The sequence below is a fragment of the Malurus melanocephalus genome, unplaced genomic scaffold (genome assembly GCF_030028575.1).
Source record: "Malurus melanocephalus ecotype Western Australia unplaced genomic scaffold, MMel_1.1 scaffold_106, whole genome shotgun sequence".
NCBI classification, from domain to species: domain Eukaryota; kingdom Metazoa; phylum Chordata; class Aves; order Passeriformes; family Maluridae; genus Malurus; species Malurus melanocephalus.
Window position 1 is genome coordinate 1,204,354 of NW_026623338.1, and position 15,746 is coordinate 1,220,099.

A 15,746-nucleotide genomic window follows, 5' to 3' on the forward strand; every position below is an offset into this window, starting at 1 on the left:
CTAAAATACTTCTGCTACCCAAATCAACAAATTACTATTGCATTTAAAACTGCAATACAATAAAAAAGTTTTAGAACATAAKCACTTGCAGTGATTTTGGAATTTCACATACCACACTTGGTTTCAGCAAGTAATTGTTACCACAGAATTTCATRAAGTGAAATTAATATGTTTGATGAATCTAATATGTTAACGCAAGTAAAAACTAAAGCAAAGAGTAGTTACATGAATAATCTGCTTTGCTTTGTTTTTAGACCTATATAATTTCATGCATGTTTTTCCAGACCTGTAAGGCCACCTTTATTTCATAACATGGTTCCATTTGTTTAAGAATGCATAAAAACTGTTATTCTTATTACTTCTTTCCCTTACTAATCTAAAAAAAAAAAAAAGAAAGAAAAGTTTATCTGACACGATTTTTTGTGGGGTTTTTTTGCCATCAGTTCTAGTATGCTCAACATCTGCAGACAGCTCCTGTGAAGGAGTCTTCAGAGTGAATACCTTGTTCATTTGTGATCCTAATGTCTCAGTTGAATGGAGTTGTTATGGGAATGTGAATCTGTCAAGTAGTTAGAAACATCCCCACAGCAGATGTTAAAGAACATTTGAAATGTACATCTAGATCCCGAAGAAGAGRTGAGTACCTCCAGTGAGATAATGAGTGAAACAGTGGGGGTTAACATCCCAACTGACAGAGCACCTCTGAGCGGGTGGTGGATAAAAGTCAAGGTGATTTTCAGGGGGAAAATGAGGTTTGGAAGGTGTAACCTACAGGCCACGTCCTTAGCACTGGATGGCATTATGCCCGAGGAGGCCACAAGTTGGGCAATGGGAACTCACTGTACAGAATTCTCTTTCTTGGCAACAGGCAAAGGAGAGAAAATCCATCCACAGGCCTTAAGTTTTACAGACCCATTCAATTCTTCTCTATTCCCTTAGTGAATACCTTATGAGCATGAAATGTTCTACTCCTAAAGAATTTTCTTGCCACCTACATAGCAAGTACGGCCCAGACTACATATTAGGAGATGTATTTCCAAACCCATTTGGCAAACAAAATTTTGTGTCAAGCTATTTAATAGCTTTTCACAAGMAAACCAAAGAATCTCATCTTCACTACAATGCTCAGGGAAAAAGATTTTGAGCCTGTATGTCCCAGGGTACCCACAGCTCCCACTGATGTAGGACAGAAGTAAGCAATCTCATCACCGCTAAAAATAACAATGCCATTTAGCCTGGGATTGCACAAAAGCCAAAACTGCTGTTCATAAAATTCAAGTATAGCTACCTACCTACAAGTTGAAAAAGGGTTGACAGTCTGAACTCCTCTGAATGATGGTACTTCAGAAGCTCAACTGAAGARGCTGAAATGTGGATGAAGTATCCTGGTTTTGCAAATGACTCAAAGGAACTGTAACCCGAAAGCCACGTATTCTTGTGAATGACAAAGGTAGATGTGTTGTGAAACTCTTCCGATTTTTTCCATTTAGAAAGAACAAGAGAATTATTGGAAACCAGCTGAAGAAAATAGTTTGGTCTCTCAGCTGTTTCAAACGAAATCAAGTTGGAATCTGAAAAAACAAAACAAAACACACAGAATGCATTTACTTGCTGATATATGCACAATAAACTAAATTCATTCTGAGCTACCATCACTGATACTAGTAGCATGAGGAATGAAAATTGACTTTGGCCTTGCCAGTGAAAAGAAGCCTGAATCTTGTAAGAAAATACACTGTATMTTGATTGCAGAGTGCTAGATTGTSATGCTTATTCAGTTTTCTAAATACAGATTCCAACAGGAATTCAAAGAGATTAAGACATTTGCCCACACCAGGATAAAGGAATATAGCCCCGCAGTCAAGTAGAACTTAACTGACAGTCTTTACTAAGCCACAAATTTAATAAAAAATTTAACTCCATCTAACTAGCTTTACAAGTAACATTGCCACCAGGAATTGATAGCTTAAAAGCTCAGCCTTTCATTAAAAATAAATTTTAAAAGTGTATTTTGCATTTAGCTCTCTAGCTCTCCCACTAAGAACACTATAGCAAAGTCTCTTTTCTGAAAAACATTCCCTCATGATATCTCACCCTGCAATACTGCTGATTTCAAGCATCTTCTGTACAACCAACTGCAGGGCAGCAGATCTTGAGCCTGTTACAGGCAACTGTTGCTCACAGAACTACTTCATTCTATCTTGCTCTAAACTCTGTTATTCTCTTGAAAACAGCCATTAATCTACTGTAAAATCAACTAACCCTCCAGGAAAGGGTAGCATTTCTTAAAAAAAAAATGCATAGAAAACAAATGATCTGTATTAAAAGGATACACTATCATATTCTGGTATCACACTTCTAGAAGACCACCTTGTTTTCTGAGCATAAAAGCTACAGTTAATCTGAAAAACCTAACAGTGCTAATATATGCCTTTTTATTAATTGTCTATACCAAGCAGCTCTTGTAACAATAGACAGTCAGTGTGATTTTTAACACCTGCTGTATATCCCATCAGTGCAATAATGCCCCAAACTCKCCATTATCCAGGAACTGCCTGAAACTAGTAAGACATGCATTTCACCAAAGAATCAAGAATGCCTTACAAATGATACATCATATTCATTGGTCAACTTCCTCATAACCAAATGAAAAATGACATTTGCTCAAACTGGACCATAAGGCACAAATTCTATTGGCCAGGTTAAATTCTGAGCAGTAGATTTTTATAGGGGAATAGAAGAGTAGGACTGACCTTACCTTTCCAAACATAAATTGAACACAATGTACAAGTGCCTCAAAACTATGACTAATAAAATAAATCTGTTCCTGGATATTTTGTTACATGAGCTCTTGTGTCAGTTCTACAGACAGCAGTACTAGTAAACAAATACTTATAATTTTTTCAAGTGATCCATATCTCTCCTTTGATTACACAAAGATAGCCACCTTCAGGCTGCCCAAAGAGCTGATCAGGGGACTCTGGGCAGTAAAACTATTGATACACAACTGCTACGTGGGCATTAAAGTTGTGTATGCAAGCAACTTTAGCRTTTAACTAATGTCACAAATGCTGGATACACTCTTTTAAGCTTYCTCCCCATGTCTGAAGGTGTGCAAYGGCATCTTTCATCTGGYGGAGAAACAACACTTTCCTTCAGGGCTAATTTAAGTTGGGAACTGAAGRAGACCCTGGGAGGTCCCTTCAGAAATCAGTGCCAAAAGGGCATCTCTGTGCACCTGGGCAGGCAACGGGAGATGGTGACAGAGGGAGGGAAGTGGGGAGCACTTTTGCTAYAACATTTCTCTCACATTCTTTCCCACTTCTGCCAGAAGAGAAGTAAAGGCAGCAATACATAGAGCACTGGGCTGCATTAGCAGTTAGGTGCTTTTCAAGGCTGGGATGCAGTGAAGCAGTTGCTCTTCAGCTGTTTACAAAGCTACAATCTAACTAAAACCAACCRAAGCATATTTTGTCACACATTAAAGTGCATATTCCGCTGACCAATAAAGAGATTTTTTTTTTTTTGGACCCAGGTCTACTCTTAAACACAGGCTCATATTGAAGAACAGAGTTTGCTCTGTCTTATTTAAGATGCTAAGTTATTGTGACTTTACCATGTGCTTTGGGTTTATAAAGTCCTGAAGTCAGCATAAAGSTCACTACATGTCCAGGAGCAACATCATCTTCTTTCACTGGGAAAACAACATCATCCACCAATTTCACTGCCACTACAAATTTCCCATCCAAATAGCTGACGAGTTTGTATGGGCCCTTTCCCAGAGCTGTGGACAAAAAAAAAAAAAAACCAACAGAATTATTTTTCATGTCAAGTATCAGAAATGCTTGAGCTCTAAACATCAGGGCAGAGCACATAAAGAAAAACACATCTGACCACTCTAAAAACAGATCTAGGTGCCATGCACTAAACTATAATGAGAATCAAAACAGACTGGCTCGGAAAATACCTGTTCTGAAGACTGTCAAGAACAAATATAGTCAATCTTCAAGATTTATGATTAGCTTTTCCTTTTCCTCCCTCTCATCTGCTTTGGTTTCATAGTCACTTTAATAAAGTTAGCTGACCACTCAATTACTTGATTTAGAATTTAACAGTGTCTGTAGACCACCCCAGGATCCTTCTAAACTGTTTATTTGTAGTTTTGAACTGATTATGCTCTTGTTACTATTTAAAACCTATTTTATTAATGTCTAAAGAATGAGGCATTTCGCAGGGAAGAAAAGTTTGCTGTTAACAAGCATCAAAAAACTCTTTGAACAGTGAAGATGCAAACATAACCACWGTGAAATAAGACAGGAAGAAATCAGCATCAGAAGCAAAGTATGGTCATATTTTATCTGTAAGTAAAAAAAGCCAAAAAGCATGTRAAACTARAATTTCACAAACATTAAAAAGCCACACCTTCTCATTTAGATCACACTTCACTGCAGAAAAGTATTTTATTTTTATGTTTGAAGCTATTCTTGCTTTGTTAAGTTCTCTGCTAAAATCAGGCCAAAACCTGACCCTTAATATCTGTTCCAACAGGCTTAAAGTTCAGACTGTAGTTTGCAACCTGCCCTCATACTCTRGTTCTCCACAATCTTAACATTTATTAAGAGCTTTGAAATCCTAAGGAGGCTGCATTACAACTAGAGGTTTTGATTTTAAATGCATGTAAAAGCAGCCCTGCCCACCTAAATATGTACAAGGAATACTCTCTTCAACTCCCTGGGCTGAAGGAAAAAACATGTTAAAAATTACTATTTAAAACATCCAGTGTTCTAGAAATAGCTTTATATGTTGAAGACTCCTATCTAAGGCCCATCCAAAACTCAAGAGACCACGGCCACCAGCTGAAGATTTCCCTCAACCAAACTCAAAAGGCTTCCGCTTCTAATAGGACTGGAACTATTTCACTCTGGATTCATTACAAAGTTAATGAAGAAAACCTCTTTTTGGTCTAAGACAATTTCTTAACCTTCCTGTCTCCAAAACTAAATAATTCTGGGCCATCCTGCTRTAAGTTCTGCTGGCAAGAAAACCTTCAGCATGGAAATGGTTTTTTTCCCCGCTGACAGCTCTGAAACATCGTATGTTCAATACTGATGATTTAGATTAGCAAACAGTRCAAAAATCCAAAGTAAGAAGTATACAATGACCATGCTTATTGCAAGGCTAGTCACACAAACAAATCACCACTATTTCCACTAATTTCTGTCAGTGAGAACTCAGTAACAAATAAAGCTAGTAACACAACTGAAAAGCATGTGTTGTCATCTAGTTTTGCTATTTCCACAGATGGTAGTGGCACTGCACTTTCAGTCTGTTAAAATTGCACTAAGAGTGTCTAATATCAGACTGTATTTCTTTCATGAAACAAACAAACCAAAAAGCAAATTCAAAAACTTTGATCACCTCTTATATTCAACTAYTCTTCATTTAAATTAATTTAAAGTCTCAAAGAGTGGTTTAGATTAAATTCCCAYGCATCAGTGATTTGACCCACTCAAAACCTTTCCAGAAGTTGGTGCATGAGAAAATGTATGTTTCCTGTCCATACTGGCCACAGTGCACAAATCTCTCCTCATTTAAACTTGCTCCCTTTCCGAGACCTTTCCAGGAGTGAGCTGCTGCAATATCCAACGGAAGACCACAATACTCCACACCATGAGGACAGACAGGCTTCTGTATGAGCTTGATAAAAAGAGTTACTGCACAAATAGCAGAGCCCTGACCCTTCCTCACACCAAGCTGGCTTATGTGCCACAACCAACTGTGCCAACACTCGCAGGGTAACTGGGAAATSATCTGAATGTGGATTCCAGGGCTAACACAGCCCCACAGCACCCAGGGCAGGTTTCAAGGGATGCTCTAGCAAGCACCTTTTACAAGGTTTGCACCCCTTGCTGACAGCCACTCTAATGCAGCAGCAGTATTGGCYGCCCATGAATTTATGGCTAGGTCAGACAGCCCTAAAGGGAGGGTTCTTCCCCATTTGGGGACAAAAAGKTGTGGTAGCTTAACAATTACCTCCCTCTGGAGGCTGCACAGGAGAYCATGAGTGATTTAACAGACATACTGGGGTCGGTTCAGCTTTGAACTGTGCTGTGCCTTAAGCAAGTAGTGCCACTAGCACTTTTTAGTTGCTATCCTTTTAATTACTTAACAATTTAATTGTTTAATCATCATCCATCATTGCAATGAAAATTAGTTACACACATGCTCTTGAGAAAGGTCCAGGAATTAAAAAACATATAAAATTAAAAGCCTTTGAAAAAGCAAAATAAAGCAGTAAAACAGAATCTTGGCTAGTTAAACAACATATCATTCACAAATTTTTTTCATTAACACAATTATCTTTATACAAAGATTCTAAGACTTACATTTAAAAAAAGCCTCCGAGATTCTACTGACATTTTGTCACTTCCTTTASAACTTACCTTTGTTGAAATATTCACAATCATAAGCTAAAAAAATAAAAAGAAAAAAATGCAATTACAGGCATTCTATAAACAGGTTTTCTATTCCCCTTTATGACTAAGGGGTGAGCAAAATGCACAAACATTTATTGAAAAAGAATTGCCAATACTTTACTTTAGATAAAATACTAATTTAAACTACACAGATTCAAAGAAAGCATTGCTGCCTAGCARGAAATATGATGCTTACATACCTACAGCTGTCTTTTTGTGACCTCTAGTGGCTGTGAGTGAGCTTCACCGTTTTTCCAYGCTCACATTTAAACACTTTTCAATCAAAAGTAACCCATTCACTCTGTGGCCAGTTTGATGTGTGACCCTGAGCAAGCTGCACACCGTCTCTGCAAAGTTAGAAAAGCGCTCACTTCCTTCCACTCTTTGCATCTCCCCTGTTTTTATCACATCTTTGGGGAAATGACAGCCTCCTGCTGTTGGCCATTTCCACTAAGTATTACAGAAAAAGGCCTTGGATTTTTTCTTATAAATTGTAAGGATTTTTGGAGAGAAATATTAAGGTACTAACCATGCCCTGCTTAAAATCCTCCTTGTTTTTCCTCAGAAGACCTTCATGTTTCACACCTTCTCTAATAAGGGTGGCTCTAATAAGGCACCTCCATTTCCTATTCAGGAAATTATTAACTTCCTTATTAAGAAGTAAAGTCCTYCTGAAGATGGAAATCACTTGAGCTGCTAACTGTGCACCTTTGGTTTGAGGGATGCATGCTGCACCCTGATATAGACTTCCCATGACATTTCCTTTCACATCATGGAATAAGGAATTAAAAGTAGAAAAGCACTACTCACAAGCATGGAAAAAGCACGTAATCCAGCCAGGCCAAAATGGGATCAGAGTGAGAGGCACCAACTCATCTTCCTACCAGTGAGGCTTAGRTCAAATTCATGGCCCCAGGTGACCTGGTGTGACTGATTTTTCAGGCCTGGCTGAAATGAATGCAGGGCAGTGGCAGCCCTTGGCAACGCTGGTTACCCAAACTTACGACAAACTCGAGGAGACCTCCAGTCCACAGCAACTCCTTGCTGGCAGCACTGATGGGCATACGCTGACACACTGGTGCAGAAACACTCACAGTCACCACCCTGGCTACAGCCACAAGTATCTGTCAAGCAGTTGGAGTAAAACCAGGTGACATCAATCTGCAAACRAAAATATCGCTTATCAAAAACACTCCTGTATTTTAATACACTGTCAACCAACACATCGATACACAGCTATGGCTCTTTCAAAAGGCAAGATATCAAAATTTGAAGTATTAAAGATTTCACTTCCAATGCTTCCTGAAGGATGAGAAAAAAAATGTTTGTTAGCAGACACCATCAAACCTCATCCAGTGTTTAGTAACACAATCAGAACAGGCATGCTAAGATATTGATGTGAGTTGYGTTTTGCATAGTTTTGTAATATTTAAGCCCTAATAAACTGTGAAAAACCTTATGAAATAAAAGACTAAACTGATCACAAATCAGTAAAACTCCAAAATGTTAAGAAATGTTACATGTTACACATAAAATGTTTAATGTTACACATAAAATGTAAGAAATCAAAGTAGATGAAAGAAAACTCTTCTCTTCTTGTGAGTGGTTCATATTCTCTTTATATGATCAGAAAATTTCACATAAGAATTTGTGATTTTTCCCTTAAAGTATTCTCAAGTCTTTAATGACAAAATTTCAAAGAAAACTATTAATGTTGATTTGCTTATTGAGACGTTACACATTCTAMAAGGATTTGCATTTCAGTAAGCTTTCTAGGATTGAGTTCTCCCCATCTGACACTGCCTATTTAATACCTGTATTTATACATGCATGAAAAACGTGCATGTTTATGACACATTTGATGAAAAACAAGCAAGATGTCATGCTTACACAATAATGCTTGTGACTAAAAAGAAAATATCCCAGATTGGGTGTATTTTTGTCTGCATTAATCACAAAGTGCTTTGTGTTGAAGAACAGCATTTCTCTCTAGGGATACGTTCACTTTCATTTGTTTATATACAAGAGCACAACTCACCACTGGATGGCAAGCTTCAAATGTTTCACTGAGCAGTATCCCACACTCTTTCTTAGCAAATGGCTCTCTCAGGGGGTTCAAACTGCATGGATTTCGAATGTCAGAGCTGTCAACACACTGAACCAGAAAGCACAATGAAGGTGAGAATCTTTCCTCATAACCACTTTAGGCTTGCAAAGCATAGTTTTGTGGCTTTTCACTTGTTTGAGAGATGCAAAACATGGGAACAAATGCATCATTTATGAAATTAAAGGAGGATTAAGATATAGAATTAAGGGTAATGCTAATGAAGAAGAAAAGGAAGACTGCRCAATTTGAGGAAATGTTTCATTGGTCTGGAAGCAGCAGCAAAACACACACACATGCACATAGGTCTAATCAGTGGGGCCAGATACCCAACCTGCAGTCCTTACACTTGAACAGTCTCACTTAGATAAACAACAAAGTTGACTCAGACAATGTGCTTCAGGAGGGTCAGAAATCAGATTTTTTTACTCTAGCTACTAGGAAGTACATTTCAGTGACCACACTAGAAACATTACCTCAAAAAAGTTATATTTCTATTTTACAGCACGTCGATTTTTTTTTCCCTTTCCATTGCTATGTTTCCCAGCTAAATGTTTCCCAGCTATCATTAAAAAGATCAATAAAACTGACAACACAGTATGAACTCACAGTTCTTCCATTAAGCAAAATAAAAATACTACTGTTCAAATGTCTTCAAAAATGTTCAGAATATTGTACAACATTTTTCTCTACACTACAGCACTCTGTAGGAAAAAAATGTCATTGTTTTCTTTTCCTTAACATATTATGACATCTGTAAGAGCCACTTACATTGTCATTTGCATTTCTACCTGACTGGTATTTCCAGGAATGAATTTCTGATTTCATTCAAGGTGAATTTTATGTTATAACAGCAAAAATCTGCTAGAAAAATATGCTAGCAAACACATTATTTTTATTTTGTACCTCTACAGCTGTCCAGCTGTTTCCAAACTCTTGTGAGTTTGTTAATTCAAAATTATCTGGAGTCTTCAGTTCATTTATGGTCTTCAAATCAAAATTTCCACATAATCCAGTCAATTTTCCCTGAGAAAAAAATAATGTGCACATGCACTCATATATATTTATATATACACACTTATATATGAAAATATATAATATATAATTTATATATACACACTACAATATGAAAATATCTTTTCACATGACAAAATGCTATCACTCATGACCATTTTCAAAACTTGCCTCTTTAGCTTAATTATAGATTTGTCACATTTTGATCCTTTTTCAGCCAAATTTCAGTCAAAACAGTATCGCTTTTTGTAGTAACAAAGCTATGGAGAAGACTTTATTTTGGCAATGTCAGTATTAACAACTTTCAACTACRCATCCCAAAGCCTTTGAGAAAGGAGCTGATCTTTTCTTCGGAGAAGGGAGCTGTTAGCCAGTTATGTGCTTTTTTTTTAATGCCTCAGAAAAATAACACCTGCTTCAGTCACATAAGAAGTGAGTAGTGAAAGAGAGCTTTGCCCTAGAGATATTTGTTTSTGTTGTTATGGAAGTTATACAGAAAAGAGTAACTAAAAAAAGATATATGAGAATGAATATTTTCATTGACAAGGTAGCTGAATGTTTCTTTAATTGATTTCTGACATGGTCTAGTCCCTGAATAATTATGTTTTCTTAAACAACATTTACATAAATACCTCAAAGAAACAGCAATAATAGTGTTGACTTGCACCTACCTGCCACTGATGACCCATCTGCACATGAACTGTTGTTCTCTGATCCCAAAGAATGGTGATATGTTCATCAGAAAAATGGACAASAGTGAAAAATCCAGCTTTCCATAACTGCATTTTTTGTTGGCCATCTATGAAACTAGATAAGCTCTGTTCAAAATAAAACAAGGGAGCTTATAGTGGAATTAATGTCTTCATAAAATATACAGTTGACAAGAAATTAAACACCTAAATAAAATTAATGACATGGTTCTCAAACCTAAGTCCTAAACCAGACAGAAGGTCACAGAGGTATAAGTGCTTAAGCRAAAGGGGGCCTGGATTTTGAAAGTGAACTGTATTGTATTTTTATGCTTTTCCTATTTTAGAAGCCAATTTCATATCAGATTTACAGGATGGGTAACAGAGTGAAGATTAAAATGTTAATGGCTCATCTGGGAGGTAGTTGAGTAGTCTTAAGGCTCCTGATTAAAAATTTCATTTAGTTATAAGTAATACTGTCACATGCTTTTTTTGAACATGGATAAGTAAAAAAGAAGCATGAAGTAGACTCTGGAAATAAGGAATTGTCTAAATATGTTTATATTAGACAATTATATGTTTATAGATTACAATCTTATTTACATAAAGCATTTTTCTCTCTATCCACTAACAATCAGATCAGAACTTACTTGTATGGACTAAGATGCTTGGTTTAAGTACTCAATACCTGAAGCTTCCTCTGTGTAGTCAGTATATAAACAGTAAATAGTATTATTTATATTAAAACACTAAATGTTTACAGAATAGAGTACACAGTTTGGCCAAAACAAAAATTAAAATCAGGCTATGGAGAATATACCACGGGCTGTAATTTGATAGGTTTTTAAAAACAGTATAGATATATTGCTCCTATACATTCCAGACCTGACAGATCTCTTAKTTCTAGTGGAATTAATGGCAAAACTCCTACTGACTTCAAAACATCCRGATTTCTCCTAAAATACCAAATGGGCATTAATTGTAAACAAAAGAGCTACAATTATCTCATCTAACAGTTCTGTCAAATATAGACAAGATTTTATTTAAAGTTTCCAGTGAACAATCCAGATGTGGTCAGCATTCACAGTAAAGACATTTACATCTCTGCTACTGAAGTGGCATAGTAAGCTTTYGGTAATGAAAGGAAGAAACACCCAGAGGTGTACATTAGCTACTTTTTGAACAGCAGTAAAAACTAATACTTACTGGATTTCCAGTTTCATCATCAAATACTAAAAATGATTTTCCAACATTAATGAAGAGGTTTTTTCTGCAAATGATTCCAGTGCTAAAGCAGTCAATGTTTTCAATAATGACAGAAAAACTGGTTGAAGAAGTACCCTGAAGAAAAAAAAAGAAAAATGTCCACTTTTAAATATACTTTTTTATACTAATAAAAATATACATATTGTTACATAGATAAATTAGCAGAAACCTCAGTGTATGTTTATGTTCTGTATTATTCAAAGCCTACAACATCAAAATCAAAAAAACAGGATGTAGGACTCAATAAAATGCACAGATAGGAAATCAGTACAATGGTAGATTTTAACAGGTAGTTTTACATCCAGTTTTAAAGAAGCTTTACAAAAATCTCACCTTAACTAGGTAAACCTTACAAGTTCCAACAAAGTCAAAAGTGAGTCCATCGAAGGTCCTGTAGTGCCGGTCCCCATAYGCCGTACACATGGATGGGCAAGGGTGGAAGGTGCACTGAAATGATCCATGCTGACAAATGCTGAAAAATGTAGGACCAATAATGGTAACATCATCTGCAAGCCCAGACAAATGATTACAGCTATTGCACTGAGAAGCAGAAACACCAAAAACCGTGCAAGTGTGACGAGTGTTTTGAATTATTGGCTAGAAGCAGAATACATCAATTGATCCTCTGGGAAAAAAATGTACATACTGAACTCCTACTATCCAAGTTTCTTCTTCCATTAGAATTTAAAGGCTCCAGAATACATAGACACCACAASAAGACACAAAAAAATTTTAAAAATCAACCAAACAAAAAACCCCAATCCAGACTGATACAATTTATTCCCTAATGGAAAATCAACAATGTACCATAAGGACAAAGCCTTCCTTTTCAGGTTTTCACCAAACATTTGTTTCTATATAAACTGAACCTTAGAATCAATAAGTAACAGACATATCCTGTTACTAAAGTTCTCATGCATTCTCTGCTTGAATAAGAATTTCACAGAATTCCTAAGGAAATATTTCAGCAGCATTATTTTGATGCTGGACTCACTCAAAGGAACAGCACTGCTGGACTTACTCTTTTTCCAGGTATCATCTGGATATTCCTACATATCATCACCTTCAAACACTGGCTTAAAAATTTAGGAGCTTCCACAGAACAGTTCAAGTTCTGTCCTTGGCCACCTTAAACATAAAAAGGCTTTCACCAYCCATCTATTGATGACTGTGCTGACCTAGCTGAATTCCCTTTGCTTTATAAGAGGCTTTGCAGCTTTGGMTATTATGCCTCTTTCTGAATCACCCCCTTGCAATTTAAATAACATTTTCAGAAATGATGTAAGTTTTATAATTAATTGATTGAATTTAATTTCCTGCATCCACATGTAAATCTTTAAAATGTTATTTTTATGTTACTAATTGATCCAGACACTTAAAAGCTTCCCTTGATAAAGACAACTGCTGCTCTGGTATAGCTTTACTACAGGTATCTTTATAAATGTAGGTTAAACTAAATAGAGCATGTGATATAATTTTGGTACATGCCTAAATTGACTTTTTTAAAAAATTGATTTTTAATTTCCTGGTTAAATGAATGCTGCATATTTTACAATTAAAGTCTTAATCTGACTTACGGAAATACTGGATACAGCTTTAACATTTGACATCTCATATACTGATGCAGCAAGCAGTATGAAGTTTTTTCTCAGTATAAATTTTTGTCAGAGATTTTCCTTCATCAGTATACCACTGTATTCAAAAGGGCAGCAACTATCTAGAAAATCTAGGCAGCTCCAACTGCTAGTAGCACCAGGTTTCTTCCAGTTAGCTCATTTATCAATTAACTTGCAACAACATGGAGCCATCRTCCTGATTATCCAAGACTCTGCTTATCCCATCATTGAGTTGGTCCAGTGCTTGTGTTTTGCATCACTACATCCATAAATACACAAAGCATATGGCTAAAATAAGTTAAAAATACAACATGTGGGAAGTGTTTGCTGTACCAAAGCACAAGGAGATAGTATAGGGCTTGCACAGCTAACTGTAGTCACCTCAGAGCAGTACCTCAGAAAGAACCTCATCAAGCTGATGGAGACAGAGGCAAGCAAGAAATTATATCTGGACTGGAAGACTAAGTGCTGCTTTTCGTGTTCTCCTGAGACATGAGATTTTGGTTTCACTCTCTGCCTAATCAAATCTGTTTCCATATGCRGATCTGTTAAGGGCCCATGCAGAAACATTTCTTAACATGTAAAGAGTAGGGAGTTCCTTTGTCCATTTTCTTTATCAGGAATCTCGACACATTTAYAGTCAGAAGAGAGGGATTAAGAGGTACACAATGTCCTCAAAGTCCTCCACACCATGATGTTGGTTTCATATTACTTTGTTTCATGAGTGAACTAGCATTTACTTATCAGAGTCTAGAGAGCCCTAGCTGGAAAGCAGAGCTATCAGAAGCTTCTATATTTCAAATACCTTTTTACAAAGCATTTCTCCAACAAGTATTGGTTTAAGAATACGAGAAACCCAGCTCAGTAGCCCACAGAGCAACCAGGAGTTTCTCAATGCTCTCAGCACCATGACAGCAAACCAGCACCCTGCACCTCCCACCTTACCTTCCACAGCACACCACCAAAATGCTGCTCTGATATCCTCAGCATTAGAACCTTTTGTGTTTAATGTTGCCCCTATGTGCCACATATTTCAGGCACTTGCACTGAAATCAGAACTTGGGAAATCTAGAACCACAGTTCAGTCAGACTCCAGAGCTTGGGTTGAAAGTTCCTGTCATTTCACTGGTATTTTTGCCAAATTAAGTAATTATTTTGACATTTTTCTATGCAATAGATAAGCCAGATTAATATTTATGCAGTTAATACTACAACAGACATGAGTASGATAACATTCAGTATCAGTGTACACTAATTCTGTGCACTAAACCCTGCTGTATGGTAACTTCTATGAGTGCCTAAATGTGTTTGTTTGCACAGAAGCACTCTCATGCTTTGCACATGTACCCCAGAAACACCCCTGCATGCACACACAGCAGACTCAGAGATTTTACATGCTTTGTAGCAAACAGAGCTCATCGCAGACTCCCCTGTATTAGTGGACAGCTGATTGCCAACTGATTATCAACTCATCTGTCTTTGCTTCTGGACATGGAAGACTAAAAAAGCTGTGACAACCTTGAGGTTTGTACAGGAATTGATGAGCCTGGCCTCAGGGGGAAAAGAAAAAAAAAAAAAAAAAAAAAAAGAAAAAAAAAAGGAAGAGAGAAGGCTAAGTATCCAGTGTCTTTCTGCCTGCACTGCTGCTGCCTTTGGTGAAGTCTCACAAGGACTAAATGGGATAAATTAATTTAAATTAATTCTCTCTGATGCAAGCAATCCCACAGCAGGTCCAAAAGGAGAGGCCTTTGGAAACAAGGGGATGAACAACCCGGGTCGCTTTACCTGCCTGCCCAGTGGAGATGGCTTGTAAGTCGCTTCACCAGTCGACCAAAGGGCTACAAATCTCTTCTAGAGCAGCTACTGAGGACCTGACGAGAGGCAGAGGAAGGCAGTCAGCACAAGGCTGCAGGGGGCACGACATCCAGACAAGGCAGAGCCTGGTGCTGGCTGGACAAGCCTTCCCTGGGCTGGGCGACCCTGAGCTGTGCAGGCCAGGGGCAGTAGCTCACCAGGGGACCCCGGTTAAACGCTCCTGGTGAGCCACAAGCAGGGCACAAAACGGAGAACTGCTCTGCTGGAATCTGGGGCTACACTACTACTGCAGCATCTTGGTGCTTGGCAGTACAGCTTACTGTTGTGGGGCTCTGGTGAGGCAAATAGCACTGCTCAGTGCCAAATTGAAACATCCAGGGGGTAGAGAGGGGAAAAAAAAAACAGGTAGGGACCAAAACGAGCTAATTTCAAAATCAGGTAGATGGGATATCTTTTCACACACTTGTGAAGCTTATTAAAATGCCAGTAAAACACATCCTACTGAGAGTGCTCAAGGAAACTTGGCAGGGTATGYGCTGTACTTACAACTGGATAGTGAAAGGAGTAGATTCCTGCATGTATTTGAATGATCCTATCAACCCTTGCCTACTGGAATTCTTCTTTTGATTCATCAGTTTTCCCCACATGCAAAATCGGCAGCCAATTCATATGTTACTTTGCTCAGTGCATGATGGTGCTCAGTACTCCCCTTAATTTAACATAGCAAGGGGGTGTGTACTTATGGACACAGGGTTATGTTCTGTTC

General features: G+C 37.5%; 1 protein-coding gene across 1 annotated transcript in view; it reads right to left on the reverse strand.

Moving 5' to 3' along the window:
- OTOG (otogelin) overlaps positions 1–15,746 on the reverse strand; it is a 91,615-nt gene that overhangs the window by 33,858 nt on the left and 42,011 nt on the right. Inside the window, exons 25-33 of the mRNA XM_057369299.1 lie at positions 11,883–12,021; positions 11,490–11,624; positions 10,266–10,412; positions 9,487–9,606; positions 8,515–8,631; positions 7,481–7,637; positions 6,444–6,470; positions 3,617–3,784; positions 1,293–1,571 (exon numbers count right to left, since the gene is read on the reverse strand). Of these exons, the coding sequence (XP_057225282.1) occupies positions 1,293–1,571; positions 3,617–3,784; positions 6,444–6,470; positions 7,481–7,637; positions 8,515–8,631; positions 9,487–9,606; positions 10,266–10,412; positions 11,490–11,624; positions 11,883–12,021 (1,289 nt within the window). The remainder of the gene's footprint in view (positions 1–1,292; positions 1,572–3,616; positions 3,785–6,443; positions 6,471–7,480; positions 7,638–8,514; positions 8,632–9,486; positions 9,607–10,265; positions 10,413–11,489; positions 11,625–11,882; positions 12,022–15,746) is intronic.